The following is a 21,351-nucleotide window of genomic DNA, read 5'->3' on the forward strand; positions in this document are numbered from 1 at the left end:
CATGCTAATGAAGCCAAGTTAGCCAGGATCAACTGATTTTCTTTAGGAATATCGGCGTGTAATAACTTTAATGGAGTCTGATGTTGCTCTTTGTTGTCAGTGTTTAAAAGAGGAGTAGTTTAATGTGGTTTACATTGTGTTGCATCATGTGAGTTGTACCTGGCTGTCAGTGGTGGCACCTCCTGACAGGCTACATGACTCTGGTCTTTCTGTCAGATCACGGTAGTGATTTGCTCTCTGGAAAGGGTTTGTTTAAAATAACCGTTTTACTGCCAGATCTCCTGGAGACTGACATCCTGAAATTCCCTGATAAATCTGAGGAAATCTGATGTTACTTTGCCTCGTGACCTGTTCCTGTACCAAGGCACATTGTTCTTGTTACTGGTCTAGCTGTTTTTGTCCTGCTGCCTCTGTTCTCATCCACTGTGTTGGAGTGTATGTGTGTAGAATAAATCATCTAATTAAACAATTTGTCTATTTCCAGGTCGGATGTTTTAGATCTGCTGCCGCTCCCCTCCTGTTTCACCTCCTCCTCTCCCCTCCTCGTTCTGCTCTCTTCAATATGGCGAGCGGGGATGATGACGACCCCATTATAGAAGAGGTACGTCCACAGGCCGATGTTAAAGGATAAAGCTGATGTCATATTCTAATCCGCATTGAGTTTGTCCTGCTAATAACTGCAGGCCTTGTATCTGAATTGTGACGAAGCTCATTCCCCTGTGCTGTATCACTCCATCATTGTCCACAGATCTATTTAAAGCTGCATCCGTGAGCAACACAATATTTCACTGGATGTTCATCAGTGTGAGCACAGTGGAGCAGAAAAACCAACAAAATATGTATTATTACACATATAAAAATAGTTCCTAGAAAATGCGCTACTAAATCCTTTTTAAGTAACATTTGCAAATAACTACAGCATTTTTAGAAAGTTAAACTTTGGCCCAGATTGGATCATTCAGTGTGTTGGTGGGCAATTTGTTGATAATTAACACAAATACACAATATTATTTCTCTATTTATGTGTGTCACTGCTGCAGGGTGATTATTGGTAGAGATGCACTGATCTCTCTGGTGCTAATGTTGGATTCACCATCGTACTTGTGTTCTCGTAATCCCTATGATTATTTTCATGTAGGGTTGCATGATGCTGCAAACTGAGTAAATGAATGTATAAGATAGATTAAACACAGAGTTTTATTTTGACATCTATTCATAAGCTTTAGTCAATCAGGTTTTAATGAGATTCAAATTCTCTTTTGGAATAGAGCTTAAAGCACAGCAGAAATTTGACATTACAGCTAAGAAAGTTCCAAAAGTTTGGCTTTGTCATAACGGCATGGCCAAACCTTACTGGTAGCATCTGTCAGTTCCTCACATCAGTTTGTGAAGCCAGAATAGCTTTGATCAACCTTTCTGTTTCTGTTAGATTGATGTGTACCTCGCCAAAAGCCTGGCAGACAAGCTGTATCTTTTCCAGGTAAGTCTTTTCTTTGTTGTCATTAACCCTATCGAGTGCAACTCCCTTAATCTTGACTTTTCTAATCTACATGGTGACTGACAAATGATATCACAACTTACAAATCACCTTCATTGTTCTCCGACACAGTACCCTGTCCGACCATCCACAATGACCTATGACGATGTCAACCACCTGATGGCTAAGATCAAACCGAAGCAGCAAAGGGTACGAGAGGCTCTTTTCTTACCTTACACCTCATCAGTGTAGGAACTGTTTATTCACCTGAAAGTGACTGTAACATGTGTTTTGTTGCACTCATCACTGTACAGGTGGAGCTGGAAATGGCCATCAACGCATCGAGTCCAAACTACTGTCGCAGCAAGGGAGAACAAATAGCTCTGAACGTGGATGGCACAACCTTCGACGAAACCAACACGTATTCAGTGTAGGTCTATTGTTAAAACTCTAGTTAGCTCTGTGTGTCACTTCCTGTTTGTTCGCTGCTCGTATTCAGGAATAGTTTGACACTGACAGGTGTTCACTTTGTGGCAGAGAGTTAGATAAAATAATTACTTCAGAACTATCAGAATTATCAGAATTTCATCCCATGGAAGTTTTGATTAACTTTTCTTGAGAAGTGAAGCTGAATAGTAAATTGGTTGATTTGTCCTCTCCAGGAAGATGATGGACAAACAGACCTTCTCGTCCATCCAAGCCACCACCAACACCTCCAGATACGCTGCAGCTGTGTTTCGCAAAGGTCTGATCTAATACCCAGTGTTTCTGTAGTCGTGTGCTTGTGTTAAGCTTGGTCTGTCTTCAATGCTGCGTCTTGCAAATACACAAAAGTCACTCGTATGATCAGAGTCCATGTGGACCGTTATCACTGTTACCTTTCCTATCCTAACGTGCTAACTTACTCTACACATGTGTTGTGTGTTTAGGTTCAAGATAACAAAATGTGTTAATACAATCAAACTTGCTGACATTTTAACATGAGAACGAAATCAATCACATAAATACGGATTAATACCAGGATGTGGTTTGTGACTTTTTTATTGCTTATGTCAATAGGTGAGCTTCACATCACACCTCTGACAGGAATCCTCCAGATGAGACCCAGCTTTTCTTACCTGGACAAGGCTGATAACAAAACCAGGGAGAGGGAAGCAGCCAATGAAGGTGTTTATCTTTTCTCCAAAATCGAATAAATATATGAGATCAATTGATGCTTCTTATAATATTCAAGATTGTATATTGTGTCTTTAAAACTGTGACTATACAACTATTTTGTCCTTATATAAGAAAATCAAAAATACACGACCGAATCCCTAAATACAGCTCACAATTTGTGTTTTTTCCAAAGTCTTTACTTGATATTTTAGAGTTTAAAGCCTTCATCAAATATCTTAGAACGTGCGTTACCGGATCAAAGTCGGCCATGTCTAATGTTTTCTGTATTCTGTCTGCAGGTGGAGACTCCTCACAGGATGAAGCAGAGGAAGATGTCAAGGCTGTCACAGTGAGAACTTGTGCACACACCTAAACAGACACAATCACTCACACTTCATGTGCCCATGAACGGCCAAAATTTCTGAGCTTTCATGCACGTGTTCCCCTCCAGGTGAGGTTTGCTCGCCCTGAGTCAGAGCAGGCTCGGCAGAGGAGGATCCAGTCCTACGAGTTCCTTCAGAAGAAGCAGGCGGAGGAGCCCTGGATCCACCTGCACTACCATGGTGTCAAGGTAGGGGGTGCACTGACTGTTAGGGTACCACAGTTCTTAGTTTACTGTCAGCTGATGTATGTGAGAATGCAAATCTCCAAGTCAGCTGCTCCGGACTTTTTTTTGTAAACTTTTCTTGTCAAACCCAGAGTAAAATGTCCGAACAATGTTTTTGGGAGCCCATGTCAGAATACAGAAGGAACATGTCTGGACAATGTTAAGCTGGTGGGTGTGTCGATGACGCTTCTAACACACAACCAAACTGGAGGAAAACAAATATCTCATTAAGAATACACAGACAACTTGTCGTCTCACTGTGGATATTGTGAACACTTCTGACCCAAACAACCTCCTGCTAATTCCTTTCATTTGAGCAAAGCAAATTCTGAATTTCATGATCATGTGAATGTCTGAAATCTGCTTTTTTGTTGTTGTCAGGAGATCTGATCATGAATCTCTTTTCTCATCACCTTTGTCTTTGTCATGTTATTTGAATTCAGGATAGTCGGTCAGAGCATGAAAGGCAGTACCTCTTCTGTCAGTCAGTGGACGCCTCTGAGAACTCGGAACTGGTCAAAACTCCCAAGTGAGTATAATTAATTTCATCTCTTTGTCCAGGAGAACTATTTAAGTTGCTGTGTGTACCATATTCATTATATGTTGGTAACACAACAGATGTATTTTCACCACCACACTGCTTGTTTGTTCTGATTGATAACATTACTTGTGTGGTTTGGAGCGAATGTCCATGTTCAGTTGTTCTGCTCACATCTCCCTGACTGATCTCTCCTCTTTCCTCAGGGAGTACCTGGCCATGCTGATGCCCCCTCTCGCTGAGGAAAAAGTGTAAGTGTTCCTAGTCTTCAGAAGAAAGAATAGATTTTAAACTGGTTGACTGCTCCAGAAATGAATCATCACTGACGTCTCCTTCCCTTTTTTCTGTGCCTTAGTGTGAAATCTGTTGGTCCCAGTAATGTGCTCTCCATGGCTCAGCTGCGTACTCTGCCGCTGGGAGACCAAGTCAAGACCTTGATGAAGAATGGTAAGTTAAACTGGTAATAAAAGGGAAAAGGTTTTGGGGGCAGCAAAGAGATGTGACCTTTTCCTTCTAATTGATCATTTGAACAGCTGACCAGTAACAATACTGTTCACTGGTCACCAAGTTGTTGAGGTTTGTCCCAGATTAGGTGCGAAACTGTTTAAAATATCCAATTATCTTCCTCAGCTACAGAGTTAGTGAATGCAGAGTTCTTTGACTCACTATATTGATCCACACACGCTCTATCAGATTTATACAATTTCATGTAAAGGTTTGTTTCTCTTTCCTCTTTTCATCTTCTCTCTTCTCCAGTCAAGATAATGCCGTTTGCTAACCTCATGGGCCTCCTCGCCTCTGGCACAGACTCAACTGCGGTGTTGCGCTGCATCCAACAGGTGGCGCTGCTGGTTCAGGGGAACTGGGTTGTCAAGAGGTGAGCCCAAGCAGCTTTAGTGAAACGGAATTCACCCTTGTCTATGTGGAAACTCGATATGAAGAAGAGTGTATTCAATTTATCCTCTGCATTTTGATGCACAGATTAAATTTAGATTTCAAAATGACAATTCAATGTTACACCTAACAACTCTGGAGAGCATTGCAGCCAATAACATAGGAGCCTGTTTGTCCTTTTTTCATTTAATATTGTCACATTAAACAGTGCTGATATCTTTGTATTATTGCTTTTTTCCCCTCAGTGATGTTCTGTATCCTAAAAACACGTGCAGTCCTCACAGCAGCGTCCCTGCTGAGGTGCTCTGTCGGGGCAGAGACTTCGTGGTGAGCTGTCGACAACTGAACTTCTCAAAATGAATCCAATGACCGTGTGAACCAGGTGGTTTGTTTTGTGTTGTCACTTTTTGATTTGAGTCTGTTCCTTTCGTTGTAGATGTGGAGGTTCACTCTGGAGCGCTCTGTGATGAGGAAGGAAATTGCAGCCACCATCAAAGTAAGAAGCAGCAAGGAGCAAAATAGCAAAATTACCCGAGTGGCAATAAATATAGAGAGAGAGAGAGAGAAACTTCTTTACCAACAAGCATCACAGCATCTCAGGGTTATTTTGACCAGAATGATCTTGGGTGAGTTAGCAGTTGCAATAGCAAATGAGAGAGGCTGCCTGCATGTGTTGTCTCAATATTATAAGATTAAAAAACATTGTCATCATTTGGGATGTCTGTGTTCTCCCTTGTTGAAATTAGTTACGATTTTAAAATCCTGTAGTGTGCAGCAGGTTTTAGACTCGTAGGGTGCTATGCACAAATCAGGCAGCCATCTTGTTTACAGAAATGTCAACATACAATTCTTGTTGAGTGTTTGACCTTAACAAAAACCAACTCCAGCTGAGAGGCTCAGTAACACCACCGTCTTTCACAGTTGCTTAGATGCAGAGCTGGAATCCTCTTGGAACACTTGCACTTGTTTGCAGCTGTCACCCTGAGGCGGCAAATGTTTCCGTTCATTCAGGTAAAACAGAACTAACACTTCCTTCCTCCTTTCCGTCGTTGTCAGCTTCCTCCGGAGGATGTGAAGGAGTTCCTGGAGCATGTGGCAGTACCTCGGGTCAACCGGGGCTGGGAGTTCCTGCTGCCTACCGACGCCGAGTTCATTAAGAAACACCCAGATGTGGCCCACAGGCAGCAAATGCTATGGCTTGGCATCCAGAGCAAGTAGGCTACAGAGGCAGCAGCATAGTAAAACATTTCTCTTGGAGGGTAATTGATTCTTTATCAAGACAAATTTGAACCAATCTTTTTTCCAATCTTTTTTTCAAGATTGGAAAAAGTCTTTAACTTCTCTAAAGAAGACTTCATGCCAAAGAATTGTCCTCAACCAGGTGGGTACCCACTTGTATTTGTCACAGTCACCTTATTGTATTGGATAGCACGTACAATATTCAGAAGACATTCATTTAACATGAGCTGATGTGTGTTTCCAGAGTCTGTTCATGTCAGTGGCGAGGAGCGGCTGAAGATGGCACAGGAGCGAGCGCATGAGAACACTTCGTCCCTCCAGAAGGACCTGGACACCAAACGGGCAGGAAGCTCCGTCCACATCAAACAGGAACCTGTCAGCGACAAGGACGACGAGCCCATGGACACCACCTGCCCGCCCTCCTCTTCCATCCCCAACGGTTCTGTAAATGGTTACCCCAGCACCACCTCCCCCAACTTCGATCACACTAACGGCAACACGCCGTCCCCGGAGCTGCAGGACTTTGTGACAAAGACTTTCAGGAAGCATTTTGTACTGACGCTGAACGAGCTAAAGAGGCTGTTTAACCTGCACCTGGCTTCCATGCCCGCGGGGTGGAGTGTCTTCCAATCCGTCTCGGACCACGTGCTGCAGGACGCCATGCTGCTCTGCCGCTGCAAACAGATAATGGTGCCTGTGAGTATCCAGCCAGGGGAAGAAAGTGAAGGCTTCACAAGCTTTTGGGATGTTAAACTCAAAATCACACCGGATGCTCCTGTTTTCCTTTCTTTTTCTCAGTCTGTGTGTGTGGGTCAAGTTTGAAATGATATTCTGGTTCTGGTCAGGTTGGATGGGATATCTACTTGATTATTTTCTCTGTTCGTTCCTGTAATGGACGAAAACGTAGAGCTTGGGATGCGGGCAGATTGGGCTCTGTTAGTTTTCTCTTTGAGTCCAGATGAGTCTAAACACATTCAGTTTGTGTTATATGCTTATTTTTGTTGATCTCAACAGTTCTATTAATGTTCCGTTATATTTTGGCAAAACTCTGCAAGAGGCTGCAGTGGTGTGTGCAAATGGTACCAGTGAGCAGATGATTGAACACAAATCTAAAAGTGAAGTTTGGTTCTAATCAAATTGCCAGTTGTCAAAACAGCTGGACAGCTGCACGCAGTTTTCACAGCTACCATCATTTCTCTGTCTTGACGTTTGGATTTAACAAAAACAATATCTAAGAACTAATACAAAAGTAGTTTCGTCAAAATAAAACAAGTTTCGGACAAAACTTATTAAATCTTAACAAAAATTCAAAACCAAACTGAACAACTTTAAAAAAAATATGGTAGTGAAAGACAAATGGATTATTCTCATGAATGACAGATTACGATTTACCAACCCAGGAAAGCACAATACACAAGAACAAGAACACAGAACAACAGGAAGTCAGTGCAGTGACCACATCCCCTGTTTGTACATGAAGCAGAGCACTGAAAAGTGGAGCAACCGAACGTTACTGAGCAGACTGTGACGCTGAATGAGAGAATGGCGATGTCTCATCATGTCCTGCTGAACTGGAACTTTTCAAACATGCATGGTCCAGTTTAATTTTGTTCAGACCCGCTCAGATCAAAGACCCAGGAGGGAACAGAATGAAATGTTCACCTGTTTTACCTGCTTGCCGGGTTTTAATGTGTACAGAGAACAGTTTTTTTTCTCCCTAGGAGCTTGAAAGCAGCTATCAGTTTTCTCCCTGGATTAACGACTTTAACGGTCGTTTTTCTCAACAGAGCTTTGCTGCTTGTAAAGGTGCACTGAAGCAAAGTGGTTCTCAAGTTGCACTGAAGTCCCCCCAGCCACCTGATACCTGCTGTTCCCTCTTGGTTTGGACTAAGGTGGCTGTTTGTAGGCTTTATTTAGTTAGTTGTGGTCTGTTATTAGTCTACTTGTGTTTTCTTGGCTTGGTGTTTGCTCACAGGGCAGATAGCGGGCTGGTCTGTGCCCCATCCACTTGTTTCCTTTAGCAGCCAGGTCTCCTGCCAGGACCAGCCCTGTCCTGGCTTAGCTCTTATCCCATCTATATCCTTGACATGAGAGGATTTCAGCCGCCGTAGGGCAGGGAACGGCCGGGTGCCATTTGTATTATGCAACAGATTATTGGCCTCCAAGCAAAGCTCATTACTGCTGAAGGAGGGGGTTAATCTGCGACGCTGCTTGCAAACGCAGGCAGATCTGGAGTCAGAGAATTCTCTTCTATGTCACGGTGAACAATATTGTCTGGATGTGTGACGGTTTTGAGTCAGTGGGTCATGTCTGGGGGTAAATCCTGGTTTAATGTGGTAAGTGTTGAGTCGTCTGGTGGTCGACCTGCTCTGGACGACAAATCATATAGACTAATTACACGTCTGAAGTAAATGTTACAGATTTATACCAATTTGTACCTTTTTGTTTAAAGAAATGACCTCCGGAGCATGTCTGCATAATTAGATCTGGTGTTTCTTTAGAGTTTCCCTTTCACGTATGAAGAAGGCAGCAACAACATGTTCACAACAACAAGAGAAATCTCCGGAGCTTTCAGACGAGAGTTGGAGCAAGAGGCAGGAAGTTGCATATAAATTCTGCTGGGGAAATTACCTGTTTGGTTTTTTTTAAAAGCAGATCGACATAAGCCTCGATCTTGTCACATACGGCTCCGCTGGCTAATATCAGGAGATTACCCGGAGTTCAGCACATTTGAAAGCAGCTTTAGAGATTTGAACGTCCTGTGTAACAGTTTTTTGTCACTTTGCTCTTTTCTTCTAACTGTAGTTTCCTGCTCAGACCACAGCAGCAGCCGATGAACAGAAGGTGTTTGGTTTGTGGGAAACTGGTGAAGACTTTGATAAGGTAAACTCCCTCATAACATCCCCCTTATCCTTACATCCTTATCGCCTTTCAATGATTGCTGATTCTCACCTGAATTTCAGAAAGCACATGCAGCAAGTTTGCAGCAACTCCCCCCCCCCCCCCCCCCCCCCAATAGTTGTATCGCATGATTGCCTGAGGAAATTTTCCACCTCAGAGTGTGGGGATTTTCACATCAAGTTTCTTTTTCTGTTTAAAATTTCGTTTGGAAACATTTGGACAAGTATACGCATGGAAAGCAGATCTTCTACACTGCAAAGGAATCCGCTAATTTGCGAATTGACTATTTTTTTTCTGTAGCACCGCCGGCTGCTGTACGAACTGTTCACGAAGAACTACCGCATCAGGAGGAACATGCTACAAGCGCGACTGGCACTTGACTTTGAAGACGTACCCAAGGCGGACATCGACCGGGTGCTCAAGGTGAGATCAGTGATGAGAGTTAATGTTCGCTCTTTTTAATGGATAATTTGTTCACATGTAACTCATCCTCTGGTTCCAGGAGTGCTGCATCAGCCACGCAGGGATGTGGTACCTCAAGGGAACGATTCAGTCTTGACACTGACATCCTGCCCCCCTGCGGTTCACCGACAACCAGTGAAATCCTCTCCCGGGTGTCCAGTGGGAGGGCAGTCAAAGGGATGAGAACCAATCACAGCTTGCCCAGCTCCAGAGGCCAGGCGGCTGACTGGAGGAAAAGGATTTCAGCTGTCGGCTTTGCTCAGAACTCAAAGTTTTTCTCGTTTCATCTGAAACGTTAGCGGGAGCACTCTGATGGTGAACTGAAGCTCCTCCCATGACCACACAGACAGCTGGAGAAACCGAGGGCAACTTCTGAAAATACAAAAATGAAGAAACAGACGGATGCGCATACGGCTTATCTGTAGATTTATGACCATCATGTTAGATTATTTTTGAATGAAACTTTTACCAGATCAGTGGGATGTTTACAATGAAAACAAACCACAGGTCAATATATTTTCATTTTACTTGATTAAACGTCGCCATGGAAAAAATTGTCAACAAAGCAAACATTATTTAAGGTCTTCTAGGTAGAAACAGATACATTTTTATGTATCCATTAAATTCACTCCTTTTTGATGGATCTTTGTCACCCTAAATACACAAGTGTAAAAAGTGAGCTTTAAGCTTGGATGATGTGATGTTATTAAATTGTGTGAAAAGCAAAACATTTGGGAAACGTCAACAAAAGGGACTAAGAAAGAACGGATGCAAAAAGTCCCTGAAATCCTTATTCTCGTATTATTGAACAAAAAATCACTTAATTATCTTTGGGCACTCGCAGACCTGGAAACTGCTGCAGAAAATGCAGCTTTTCCCATGTTTCTATATCATTTTGTCAAATATTAAATTTGAGAAGAAGTGCATAAAATGCTTGATGTTGAGGTTTTTTTTCTCGGTTGAATGTACAGATGCTTTTTCTTTGTGAGAGGCAATCAAGAGACCGATTTTGATGAGAGCCAATAGAGATGCAATTCGGACAAAGGTTTTGTCAAATCTGTTTGGGATTTAATTTTGGTACGTGGTAAAAAAAAGAGACAAAAAGAATGGATGTCTTTGGACCTTTGTTTGGGCGGTGGAAGAGTTGTTGCTATGGAAAGGCTGGTATATTGACACGCGCTGCTATCTCGAGCCTCCATCTGAAGTGCCTCTACCTCAAAGTGATCAGGACAAACTCCCACTCGTTCACATGACGAATTAGAGGAACCAGAATGTTTTTAGTCTGACTGGAGACATTTAGACAGTACATCTGATTCTCAAGTGTTCATGTCAGGCTGAAGTCAGGATTTCCTACTTCGGCAAATGACCGTTGTATTATTTTCTCTGCATTGGTTTGTTACTTCGCTCAATAAACATGTCGAGTTGCAAGTGTTCTATTGTCCTAATTATTACCTTGTACTGAATGAACTGATTGGATTTTGGTGGTTAAAGATCACACATTGGAAAACACGTTTTTGGTCTTGTTGGTGAAACATCTGGAGAACACCTGGAGGGAATCTCTTCAGTTTGTACAAAAATTCTCAAACTCCCGGAACAACTGATTTGAATGTGGAGGTCGAAGGTCAAGATCCTGGGTGGCTTCTTGAATATCTCTCAAGTTTTGCCTTTAGGGAATTTCTTGTTAAATTTCCTGCCTGAAATTTTGAACAGTTGATCCTTGGAGTCAAAGATGAACTGATTAGAGATCAAAGGTCAAAGTGATTTCATATTATTGTGAATGTAATAAATCAGGAAGACCTGGAGGGATTTAAGCAGACTGATAAATGTAGTATTTTTATATCAAAGCAGTTATATGCAAATATAATTGTCTTTTGAAGCACCCTCACAGGGCTCGGGGGTGTTATGTATCTAATTTGAATCGTTAATCAGTATTCATTCTTTGAGATTTATGTTTAGGCTGATGTGTTTTGATTATTTTAAATCCAGCATCTGACATATAGATGTTTTCTTAACATAAGATGAAGACAGTCAATAAGATTGATGTCCAAGTTTAACTGCCACACCCGTTCTACAAATAAGCTTTGAATCCGATCTTAGTTTTTTTTCTGAATCCACAAAGGACCAAATTAAATGTACAACTCCTGATCCAGTAGGGTGCACGTTTATATTATTCCTTGTTAACCGTTTGCTCTATAGCTTGAGAAAAGCCTCACATTGTTCATTGTGTACTTCAAAAAAACTAAAGAGAAAAACTGACTCCCTGGCCCCACCCCTTGATTAAAACTCGAGAAAGAAGGAGAAAGAAAAAAAAAGACACACGGCTGCCGTCTCATCTTGCTTCATCTTTTATGGCTCAGAGCGTTAACAGCAACAATGAGGTCCAGTCATGAAACAGGTCGAGAGCGCATCGTACAGACACACAAACATTCTGCAGGTTACTCAGGTCTAGTATGATCGGAACAGTAGCACATCACGCTTTGCATTAACTACACATCAGATATAAAGTGTCAGAAGAGCCTGTGCAATTCTAAAGTGCATCTAAATGGGACTTGACAGGATGTTTACATACATGGCCACAGACTTTAGGCTTAAACGAGGACGATGGAAACGTCAAGCACCGAACGCAACAGAGGTGCTGCTGGGAAAAGAAGCTTCCAATCATACGCCGGCGTCCTGAGGCGAATACATCAGGAGGCTGCTACATTATCAAGTTATTTCCTTATGAACCGCAGAATGTCCCTTTAATATAACATCCACTCACATCATCTTCTAACCTAATACATGATAATCAAGTTTCAGAGCAATGTTACATTACATAAACACCCTCAATAACCGACTTTAACCTCTTTTTCATCAATTAAACATCAGATTATATATTGATCATCCTCGCGGGCACAACTATCACCAACACGCCTATATTTTTCTTTTTTTCCCCCAATAGTAGCAAGGAAGACAAATAAATTAAGATTAGACGTTAGACCACAGATCCGTAAACGAAACAGATTCAAGTGGAGCAATTCGTTTTACAGATCTGTGTCTCCCCAAATAATGTTTCCTAGGAAAAGTCACAGAGTTAGTAGGAAAATAGAGTCAAGTTCTGAGAGACTAGCTCACTTCTGTGGAGTTTAGGGCTCAAACGATTTGTTGAACATTTTTTTTATGTAATTTTTTTTCTAGTAATGCCAACAAAAATGATCTGGCTCCATTAAATGTTTTTTTTGCATCATTGTAAAATGAATACAAACGCAAGAACCAAGCTTTTTGGTACTTATTGAATATTCTATGACCAAAGTGATAAAAAAAACAATCAGTAGATTAATTTGTAATGAATGTTGCATTGACACTACATGAGGCTTTTATTAAATTGAATCCAAAACCTGATTTTCCATATGTAATGAACAGTTTTTTTGCACGTTTTCCACTGAGATAATAAACTGTCTACCTCACACCAGCAGTTAAGTCAAATATTCTATCTGGATTCCAATTTCTCTGTAATTATCACCAAACTTCTTTAGGGTCTTTCCAGGAACCTTTCAGTGAATTTACATTCATTAATATAGGAAACTGCAGGACCTGTAGAACAGAGCGTTACAGACACAGTGCATGAAGACACGACAGATTATTCCCCAGAAACGGTTTCCCCAGGTTTGAGAACAGGTCTTTGCAAAGTGAGGTAGCGTGAGCGCACGGTGGAGACGGCGGCGCCAGGCACTGGTGTTTCTGTGCAAAAGGGGCCACATCTGGGACCTGAGCTGGTGGTGTTTGGTCCTCCTGTTTTCTGCATCACTCTTGAGTCTTTGCTGGACATTTCTTGGCAACTCACCCACCATCAAAGTGTCGACTTAGCTGCATGTGCTGTTGTTTAAGCCTCAAGTTTAAATCGCAGAGTAACTGGAAGACGATCATCGATCTCGCACCAGGTCTTCTTCTCTCTCTCTCTCTCTCTCTCTTTTCTCTGGGAAGCAGCTAATGCAAGATAGGCAGCGCGTCACCCTTAGAGGTTCCCCCCCTGTTTTGAATCAGGTCCTCTTTGGTTTTACGAATGCGCGAGAAGATTTCCCGAAAAAGTTCCTTGTACTCGGGCTGGTGGAAGTCCTCCTCGAAGTCCTCCATGTCCTTCAGGGCGGGACAAGCGAGGGACGGCGTCTGGACCGACTTGTGGCTCTGCTCGTCCCCGTCGGCCTCCTGGGGCCCCGGGTGGCAGCGCTGCAGCAGCTCGTCGTACTTCACCTGCAAGGCACTGTACTGGGCGTCCACCTCGTTGAGCAGCGAGATGCCGCGGTACTTCACCACCTCGGCTCGGCGCACGCACGAGCACTCGTGGTCGTAGATCCGGTCGGGGCAGTCGGACGCCTGCGGTGCCCTGGTCGGCCTCTCCTGGCCCCAGCGCTTCAGCACCCAGGGGCCTCGGGCCGCGGCTGGGTCCCCCTCGTTCTCCTCCTCTTCTGGGTGGAGGAGCAGCGAGTCCGACCTGGAGGCTCTGGTGGAGGACTGGGATTTCCAGAGCTGACGGAGCTCTTCGGCCTCCCGCTCCAGCTCGTGCACTCGGGCCTGAAGAGGAGAGAGAGATGAGAGAGGACGTCAGAGCGGACACTCGGACTGAACTTCAGGATGTGATCATTTAATGCAAATGGTGACAGTGAGACTTGTTGTACATTTGAAGAAGTGTTCACCAATTACTTCCATTGTAATGGATATGGCTGCAACACTATTTACCCCTGAAGCTGGATAAAGAGTGAACTTACATTTTTGGGGTGTGAGTTATCCCTTTAATGTGTATTTCTTTGTTATTGTGTTGGTTCAGAAGTGCCCTGCAAACACACAAACGTCTGGAATTGTCACACACACCTGACATCCCTCCATCCTGGTCAGCTGTTGCTCCAGCGTGGCGTTCTCGCCGGCGAGCAGCTCGGCCTCCCGCACCACCTCCTCCCTGCGGGCGCGCTCGACGGCAAACTGCGTCTGGAGGGCGCGGAGGGACTGACGCAGTGACTCCTGCTCCTCCTCCTGCCACGACATGTCGGAGGAGGACTCGAGGTCGGAGGAGGGTTCATCTGGGTCAAAGTCGTACCTGCCCAGAAATCACAGACGCTATAAACCCCGTATCTTGCAATTCACACAATTCATGCTTTTCTCGCAGATCTTGATTTCTGAAAAGTTTACCACTCGAAACATGAAGCGAGAGCCAGCAGGCGTTTAGCTGATCTCAGTACACACATGGAGAAACAGGTTTTGTCTTATGCTACAACATCCACCCATCACTTTCCACTGAAGCCTATAATAAGAACAGGTTCAGCTTGTTGGTTTAATCCATGCAAACACAACAGGAGCTTGTTCTTCTTTCTTATTTATTCTGTCTTGTTTTTTTTAAGATTTGAGTTATATTTTAATTTACTTTGCAATCATTTACAATGTATGAGAGCATTGGTTTCTAAATGTATGAATCCTATGTCAACAATTCTCCAAATCGCTCTGTGAACTGCAATTGTTTGCGTGAAAGATGCTATGCAAATAAAGTTTGAATGATCTACCTGTATATGCCTTTTTTTTGGTTCTTATAGTATTTATCAATCCTGTTTATTTTGTTTTATCTTCATCAATGTCTAGGATCATTTGTTGCCGCTTGTTGCCGAGGGACTGAATGTTGTGTGGTTCTGTTTTGAACAGGAAACCAGTCGAGACTCGCAGGCCTCCAGTCTCCTCGCGGTGCTTCACCACAATGAGCTGTGGATGAAGTCCTTTTTTTTACAACTGCAGCCCAGGGAATCCAGTCAAAAGCTCCGAAGCACAACGATAAGAGACCTTTGATTAGGACTTTTTATAACAACTGCTTTTATTTTAATTGCTGATCATTTTGTCATCATTTTATCAAACGCTTTATGAGCCCAGAACAAAGTGAAAGGTGACAGGGAACGCACAGAGGAGAGCGATGACGGCGACCTGTGCCAAAGGTCACGATCCAGGTTCAGTCTGATAGGAAAATTGGCTGAACAAGTGACAGGTCAACGAATATGTAAATCATTGTATCAATATTTGGCAAATGACCACCAAACGATATCAGGGATCTAAATGCATTTCAATTTGCATTTCAACCTCTAAATATCTGTTCATGTGTTCAATGAAATACGGATACTGAGCGGTTAAAGTTTTTTTGTTTTGTTTTTAACATTGACATGTGACATTTATGTTTCCTTCAAAAAAATGAAAAAACGGGCACATTTTGGGAACTGATATCAATGATCGGGTGTAACTGTGTGCAGACTGATTGAATGTAAGGAGACTGTTGGGTCAAACCGATTAGGGGACGTAAAGTTTAAAACCCAGCAGATATAAGCACACGGGATGAAGGAACGGAACTTATCAGAAGAAACAAAGTGATTGTAAATAAGCTGACGACTCGATTCCAGCCTCAACGAGATACTGAGACATGTTCACCCCCCCCCCCCCCCCGCCCGGCTCAGACTTTGACCTCTTTCCCTCCAACGTCCTCCACTCCGACTTTCTCTGTCATCGGGGAGGTTTACTCCACCTGAACCTGGTTGTTTACGACGGAGCGTCCCAAAGAGAGAGAGAGACACACACACACACACACACACACACACACACACACACACACACACACACACACACACACACACACACACACACACACACACACACACACACACACACACACACACACACACACACACACACACACACACACACACACACACACACACACACACACACACACACACACACACACACACACACACACACACACACACACACACACACACACACACACACACACCTATGAATAAGACGCAGTGACCACAGCATGGTTCGTTGAGGCAGACGTGGGCCAATGGGCAGCGAGCAGGATGGGTACACCCTGAGGGGAGCTGCAGCTGAAGGAGGATTTACTGCTTCCCTTCTGGATGCTAACAAAGAGCTTTAGGATCAGTGACAACGCAGCTCAGATGATCTTTTATAAACCAGGTGGAGGAATCTTTCCCAGCGACCATTAGGCTGCATTAAATGGTATTAAAATCTGTCGACCGGGCGGCCAACAGTGTGTGTCGATGTATAATGTAACTAACAAATCAGTTAATCTGCGGTTGAGTTCCGTGATATAAACAAACCGCGTACGAACGCCGCCATCTTGCAGAGCTGGAGCCAGAGTCTTTGCAGGAGGGATCGGGGGGTGGGGGGGGGGGGGGGGGGGGGGGGGGGGGGGGGGGGGGGGGGGGGGGGGGCACATGCACAATCACACGACATGCAGAGTAGGGAATTTGTCTTCTGCTTTTGTCCCAGCTGGTGAACATCACAGGACACACAGAGCAGTGGCAGCCATGCACAGCGCCCGGGGAGCAGATGTTGGGGGAGTAAGGTGCCTTGCTCAGGGGCACTTGGACAGTCGGGGAAGGGAGAGTGCTCTTTGGACTTTGGAACAGATCCGGGTGTTGTCCTGGCAGGTATTTTGTATTGTCACTGTGTGGAATCGAACTAGCAACCTTCCAGTCCGATGTCCGTAACTTTCTGCCCATAGTCCAATTATTCTGCCACTAGTCCACCGCCATGTTTCACTCTGTTTTTTTTAGCATCAAATAACTAATGAAAACCAAACATGGACATACATCAGCGTGATAAGAGCTGCCTAAAATGAAAGGGCATGTTTGAGAAAAATCTATTGGACGTAAACTGACGTGACTTTTATAAATTTGGTTCGGGTCCCCTTTGCTAACATGGAGGAGGTGGGGTTTATTAGTGGCTACTAGACATTTTAGGGGGTATCATTTTATCAATATAGTTTACTTTTTATTATATTATGAATGTTTTCAGCCTGTTTTCTGTCATGATGAAGCTTATCTTAAATACATTCACTTATGCTAATTATAAATACAAGTGTGTGTGTGTGTGTGTGTGTTCACCTGAGCGTGTTCTGCTGCTCTTTCAGACAGGACACACTCTTACTGCTGCGAGTGGACCACCCCTCCCTGTGCGGAGGCTTCTGAGGCTGAGGACACAGCTTCAGCTGTTCCACCTGATGCTGCAGCTCCTCCACCTGCGTCTGCAGCAGCTCCACGGTTTCGGCCGCCTGCACAGAGGAAACCACAACACCGTCAGTTTGTATAAAAGACGACACTTTGCTCATCTGTCCATTTTACCCCCCATCTCCTGTCTTACCCCTGGATCCTCTGCTGTGCCGTCCTGTTGTCCAGCACCAGTTTGTGGTTGCTGTTGCTCCAGCTCCTGGCCGACACGTCCAGCTGCTCGTACACTTGGCGTGCTGATCATTGACCTGCCTGAGGAGCTCCACCTGCTTCGTCAGTACTGCAGGAGAGACGGAAGAGACGAGAGTGAGAGGTGGAGGGTGGAGGCGTGAGAGAGAGGACGGTTTATAGAACATCAGGTGCTGAGATGTCTATAATGAGACAGCCAGTCTATCATTATTACCTCCTTAAAAGGAATCTATGTTTTCCTTTTAGTTTGTCAAATGCTGAACTGATTTTATCGAGACTTAGTGGAAAGGTAGGGGCCAAGGAAGAACCCGTGAACTTTTTATTGGAATCCATTGAGGGGGCAGATCCAAGATTTTTTTTGAGAGAGAGAAACATGAGCCCAAAACAAAGTGAAAGGTCACCGGAAACGCACAGAGGAGAGCGATGACGGCGAACATGTGCCAAAGTTCACAATCCGGTTCAGTCTGATAGGAAAATCAGCTGTACAAGTGGCAGGCCAACAAATATGTAAATCATTGTATCAATATTTGGCAAATGATCCAAGATTTTTTTGAGAGAGAGAAACATCTCATTCTTCAAAATGTTTGCAAATTTCTCAAGAAACATTGCAGATATCTTTCTGAAAAGAATCATACATCTGTAGAATGGCACTATCCGCTTTTATACTTCTTGTTTTTATTTATCAGGTGTTTGAGGTGATAACTGGGCATTTTTCCTTCAGCATAACAGCCACGTAATGTAATGTAATTTTCCCACCAACAAGTCTTAAAGCTTCATCAGTTTCTTTATCATGGTACCCAGGGTTTATCTTATCAGCGGCTGCAGTTAGAACACCTTGAACCTTTCGTCTCACAACCAGCCGAAAACCCACAAACACACTTTAACGTCAACTTCTCGCTGACAACAGACCTGCGTCAACAGCTCAACCTCACACTGCGCAGACACAGTGGACACAAACACACAGCCAGAAGTCAATGAATAACGGGAACGCACAGGATGTCAGAGAGGTCAGCTTTCACTGCGTCTCCCTCGGTTAAAGTCGTCAAAGTTGAAGCGCGACAGTGGCAACCAACGGGGAAGACGCTAATTAAATGCAACACAGGTCAAGAGCTTGAATGAGACCCGGGGACGTCACAAGTATCCAGCAACAGGTCTTTAAGAGATTAATCCAGAGTGCCAGCAGTGACATGTAGGGAAGGCATTTACCGACAAGACACATCACGCTCTAAACTGGGCTTTCATTAAGTATTCTGGATTTGTGTGAGAGCGAAAGTTAATGTTGAACTTGTGTTGTTTTAGGTTGAGACAAAATGCGAGGGAATGAATGATGGAGGGATCCCGTACACGTCTTCATTTGATTATGAGAAGAGAGATGACATGACAACAGGAGGGACATGTGTGTGTCTGTACAAGAATTTATCATCTAATGATCCAACAATTCCAAATAAATGATTTAAAACACTTTTAATACTAATAAAGCTGCAAAATACTACTACAACAGATAATACTAACATACTTCATAGTGAACTGAACTGATGGTTATTGATAAATATTGTTATTATTTCATGTTAAAAAAAGTTTATCAACCTTTAAACTCAGTGAATAATGTTTTATTTATATCTTTACTGCAAATAGATGTGTTCTTTTAACGTGTTCGGACTGACTACTTATTGGGATCTGTAAATACAAGCAGCTCCTCCGACATTAGTATTTCGAAAAACTCCTGATGCTGTGTGATCTCCTGCAGTACAACTTGAGATACCGCTTGTACTCTGCACTCGCATCAATAAAGTGTTGAAACTAAACAGGAGCATTTCTAACAGAAGTAGGAAACCTCTGATGGTGAAAGCGGTGCCTCTTACAGGAAGCAGCTTCACTGACGGTGAACTGAGGCTCTGAGGCAACACTGGCTTTCAGTTGAAGATACAAGATACAACAAGTCAGAGGTCAGGGGAGAGATAGTGAGAGAGAGAGAGAGAGAGACATCAGAGAGCTCCGTCTGTACCTCGATCTCCTGCAGCTGCTCCTGGTCGGTGGAGTACATCTGCTGCAGGCCCTGCTCCAGCTCCCTGTTCCTCTCCAGGAGGGTCTTCCCCAGCTCGGCCGCCAGCTGCAGGTCTGCAGGAGAGAGAGGATCCACGCAGTGCTTCAGTGCTCATGGGTTATAAGTCGGTCTGGAGACGGGATGTCGCTACACGAGCGGATTTGAGAGGGTTTGTTGTTGCTGGCAAACCACTTATCCAAGCTGACAGCGTGTGCACGTGGATTTGAGGTCATTTCTTAAGGTGACTTCTCCTGCACCTATGAATTATTCGCATTCTTTGCAAATGTGACAGGCCTATCCAGCCAAATCCGGAGTAAATAGGAAAAAGGCATGAAAATTGGGATGAAAATATGAAACATTGGTGTAAAGATATGAAATAAAGACAAAGGGGATGAGTGAAGTCAAATCATTTGGTTTCTCTTCTTTGCCGCATGAGTGTCCTGCTGACTTCTGCTTTTCCTCAGCAGCCTGTCAAGCGGTTTCACTTCCACTCAACCAATCACACATCCCGGTTAAAAATAATCAATATCACAGTTTCAGATCATCACATATAACACGCACAAATTTAACCTCGTGTGCACCTGCATGGTTTGAATATATGTTGCACGTGTTAAATAAATGATATCTCTCTGTGTAAACGGCTGTGATGTGCCCGTTTCTCATTTGCCTGTTAATCAAAGTGTCGATAAGCTTCTCTATCTTGAAGGCTGAGGGACAAAGAGTGAGAGAGGAGACTGTACCATGTTCAAGGTCCTGCTTGTCGTACCACGGTTCCTCCTCCTTGATCTCGAATTCCTCCTCCACGGTCGTGTCAGTCAGCATCGTCTCCACTAAAATGACACACTCATGCTGCAAACGCGCGTTTTAAACACCACACTGCTGCCTCTGATTCAAAGGATGAGGCCGAGTCCTGTTTGAGTTCTGTGCGCCCGCTCGCAGCCGGCACCGGTATGCGTTCATCACCACACACACACACACACACACACACTCAGACACACACTGACTGATTAGAGGCACATACCGGTTATAGCTGCTCCACCTCTGCTGCCACGAGGGTGAGCTTCCGGCTATTACATTTCAAAATAAGAGCAGTGATGGGAGAAACGTGTGGCCAAGGAGGGGTTACTGAACACAGGTACAGTGTTCTGGACCTGAGGTGTAATGCAAAATGGAACACGAGGAGACAGATTCACAACCACAGGTACGAATCCCAAATATAGAGACACAAACTGACCACAGGGAAATCACACCATCACAGCAAACAGAAAAGGGTAGGGAGGTCACAAAACAACAACAAAAAAAAAAGAGACACAAACAAACTATACAGAGCCCAAACGGACCACACAGAGACAGTAACCACACAGAACGTCCACAAAGAGACACACAACAACCACATATACACACCAATCAAAAGAGAGGCCAATCAGACTACAGATTTAGGGATACAAAGTCCACAAGGAGATGCACAACAACCACCAAGAGACACAAATGGACAACGAAGAGACACAAATGCAAACCAATCACAAGCCACATAAAATAGACCCCAATTTGAGAGACACAAAATGTTCACAAGGAGATGCACAACTGGTCAAACCATGATCTTAACTTCTGCTGATTTAGATTAGAAGCAATTTAAAAAGATTTGCTTATCGTTATTCAAATGATCCTTTGAAATATAATATTAACAAATAACCCGACATGCGGTACAAGAATAAAGGCGCAGGATGTTGTTTTTAATTTGAAAAGTACACCAAGTAGTTTCCGGTATAAACCTGTCTCCGTGTGAAGTTACACATCACCTGC

At 43.7% G+C, this 21,351-nt stretch overlaps 1 protein-coding gene and 1 pseudogene across 1 annotated transcript; one reads left to right on the forward strand and one right to left on the reverse strand.

Annotated features, from left to right (window-relative positions):
- The first annotated feature begins 463 nt into the window (after positions 1-463).
- Positions 464-10,704, forward strand: polr3e (polymerase (RNA) III (DNA directed) polypeptide E). Its single transcript, XM_062414029.1, has 20 exons — positions 464-601; positions 1,430-1,480; positions 1,610-1,687; positions 1,792-1,907; positions 2,140-2,222; positions 2,537-2,644; positions 2,935-2,984; positions 3,087-3,206; positions 3,686-3,771; positions 3,987-4,031; positions 4,136-4,227; positions 4,537-4,657; positions 4,920-5,001; positions 5,111-5,170; positions 5,731-5,888; positions 5,994-6,055; positions 6,158-6,609; positions 8,719-8,796; positions 9,115-9,237; positions 9,317-10,704. Exons 1-20 carry the CDS (start codon positions 563-565, stop codon positions 9,371-9,373), a joined length of 2,061 nt encoding a protein of 686 aa, XP_062270013.1. The 5' UTR covers positions 464-562; the 3' UTR covers positions 9,374-10,704.
- Positions 10,705-11,605: 901 nt separating this feature from the next.
- Positions 11,606-20,428, reverse strand: LOC133931808 (cerebellar degeneration-related protein 2-like; annotated as a pseudogene).
- Positions 20,429-21,351: the final 923 nt, after the last annotated feature.

Source organism: Platichthys flesus, chromosome 20, assembly GCF_949316205.1.
Source record: "Platichthys flesus chromosome 20, fPlaFle2.1, whole genome shotgun sequence".
Lineage (NCBI taxonomy): Eukaryota > Metazoa > Chordata > Actinopteri > Pleuronectiformes > Pleuronectidae > Platichthys > Platichthys flesus.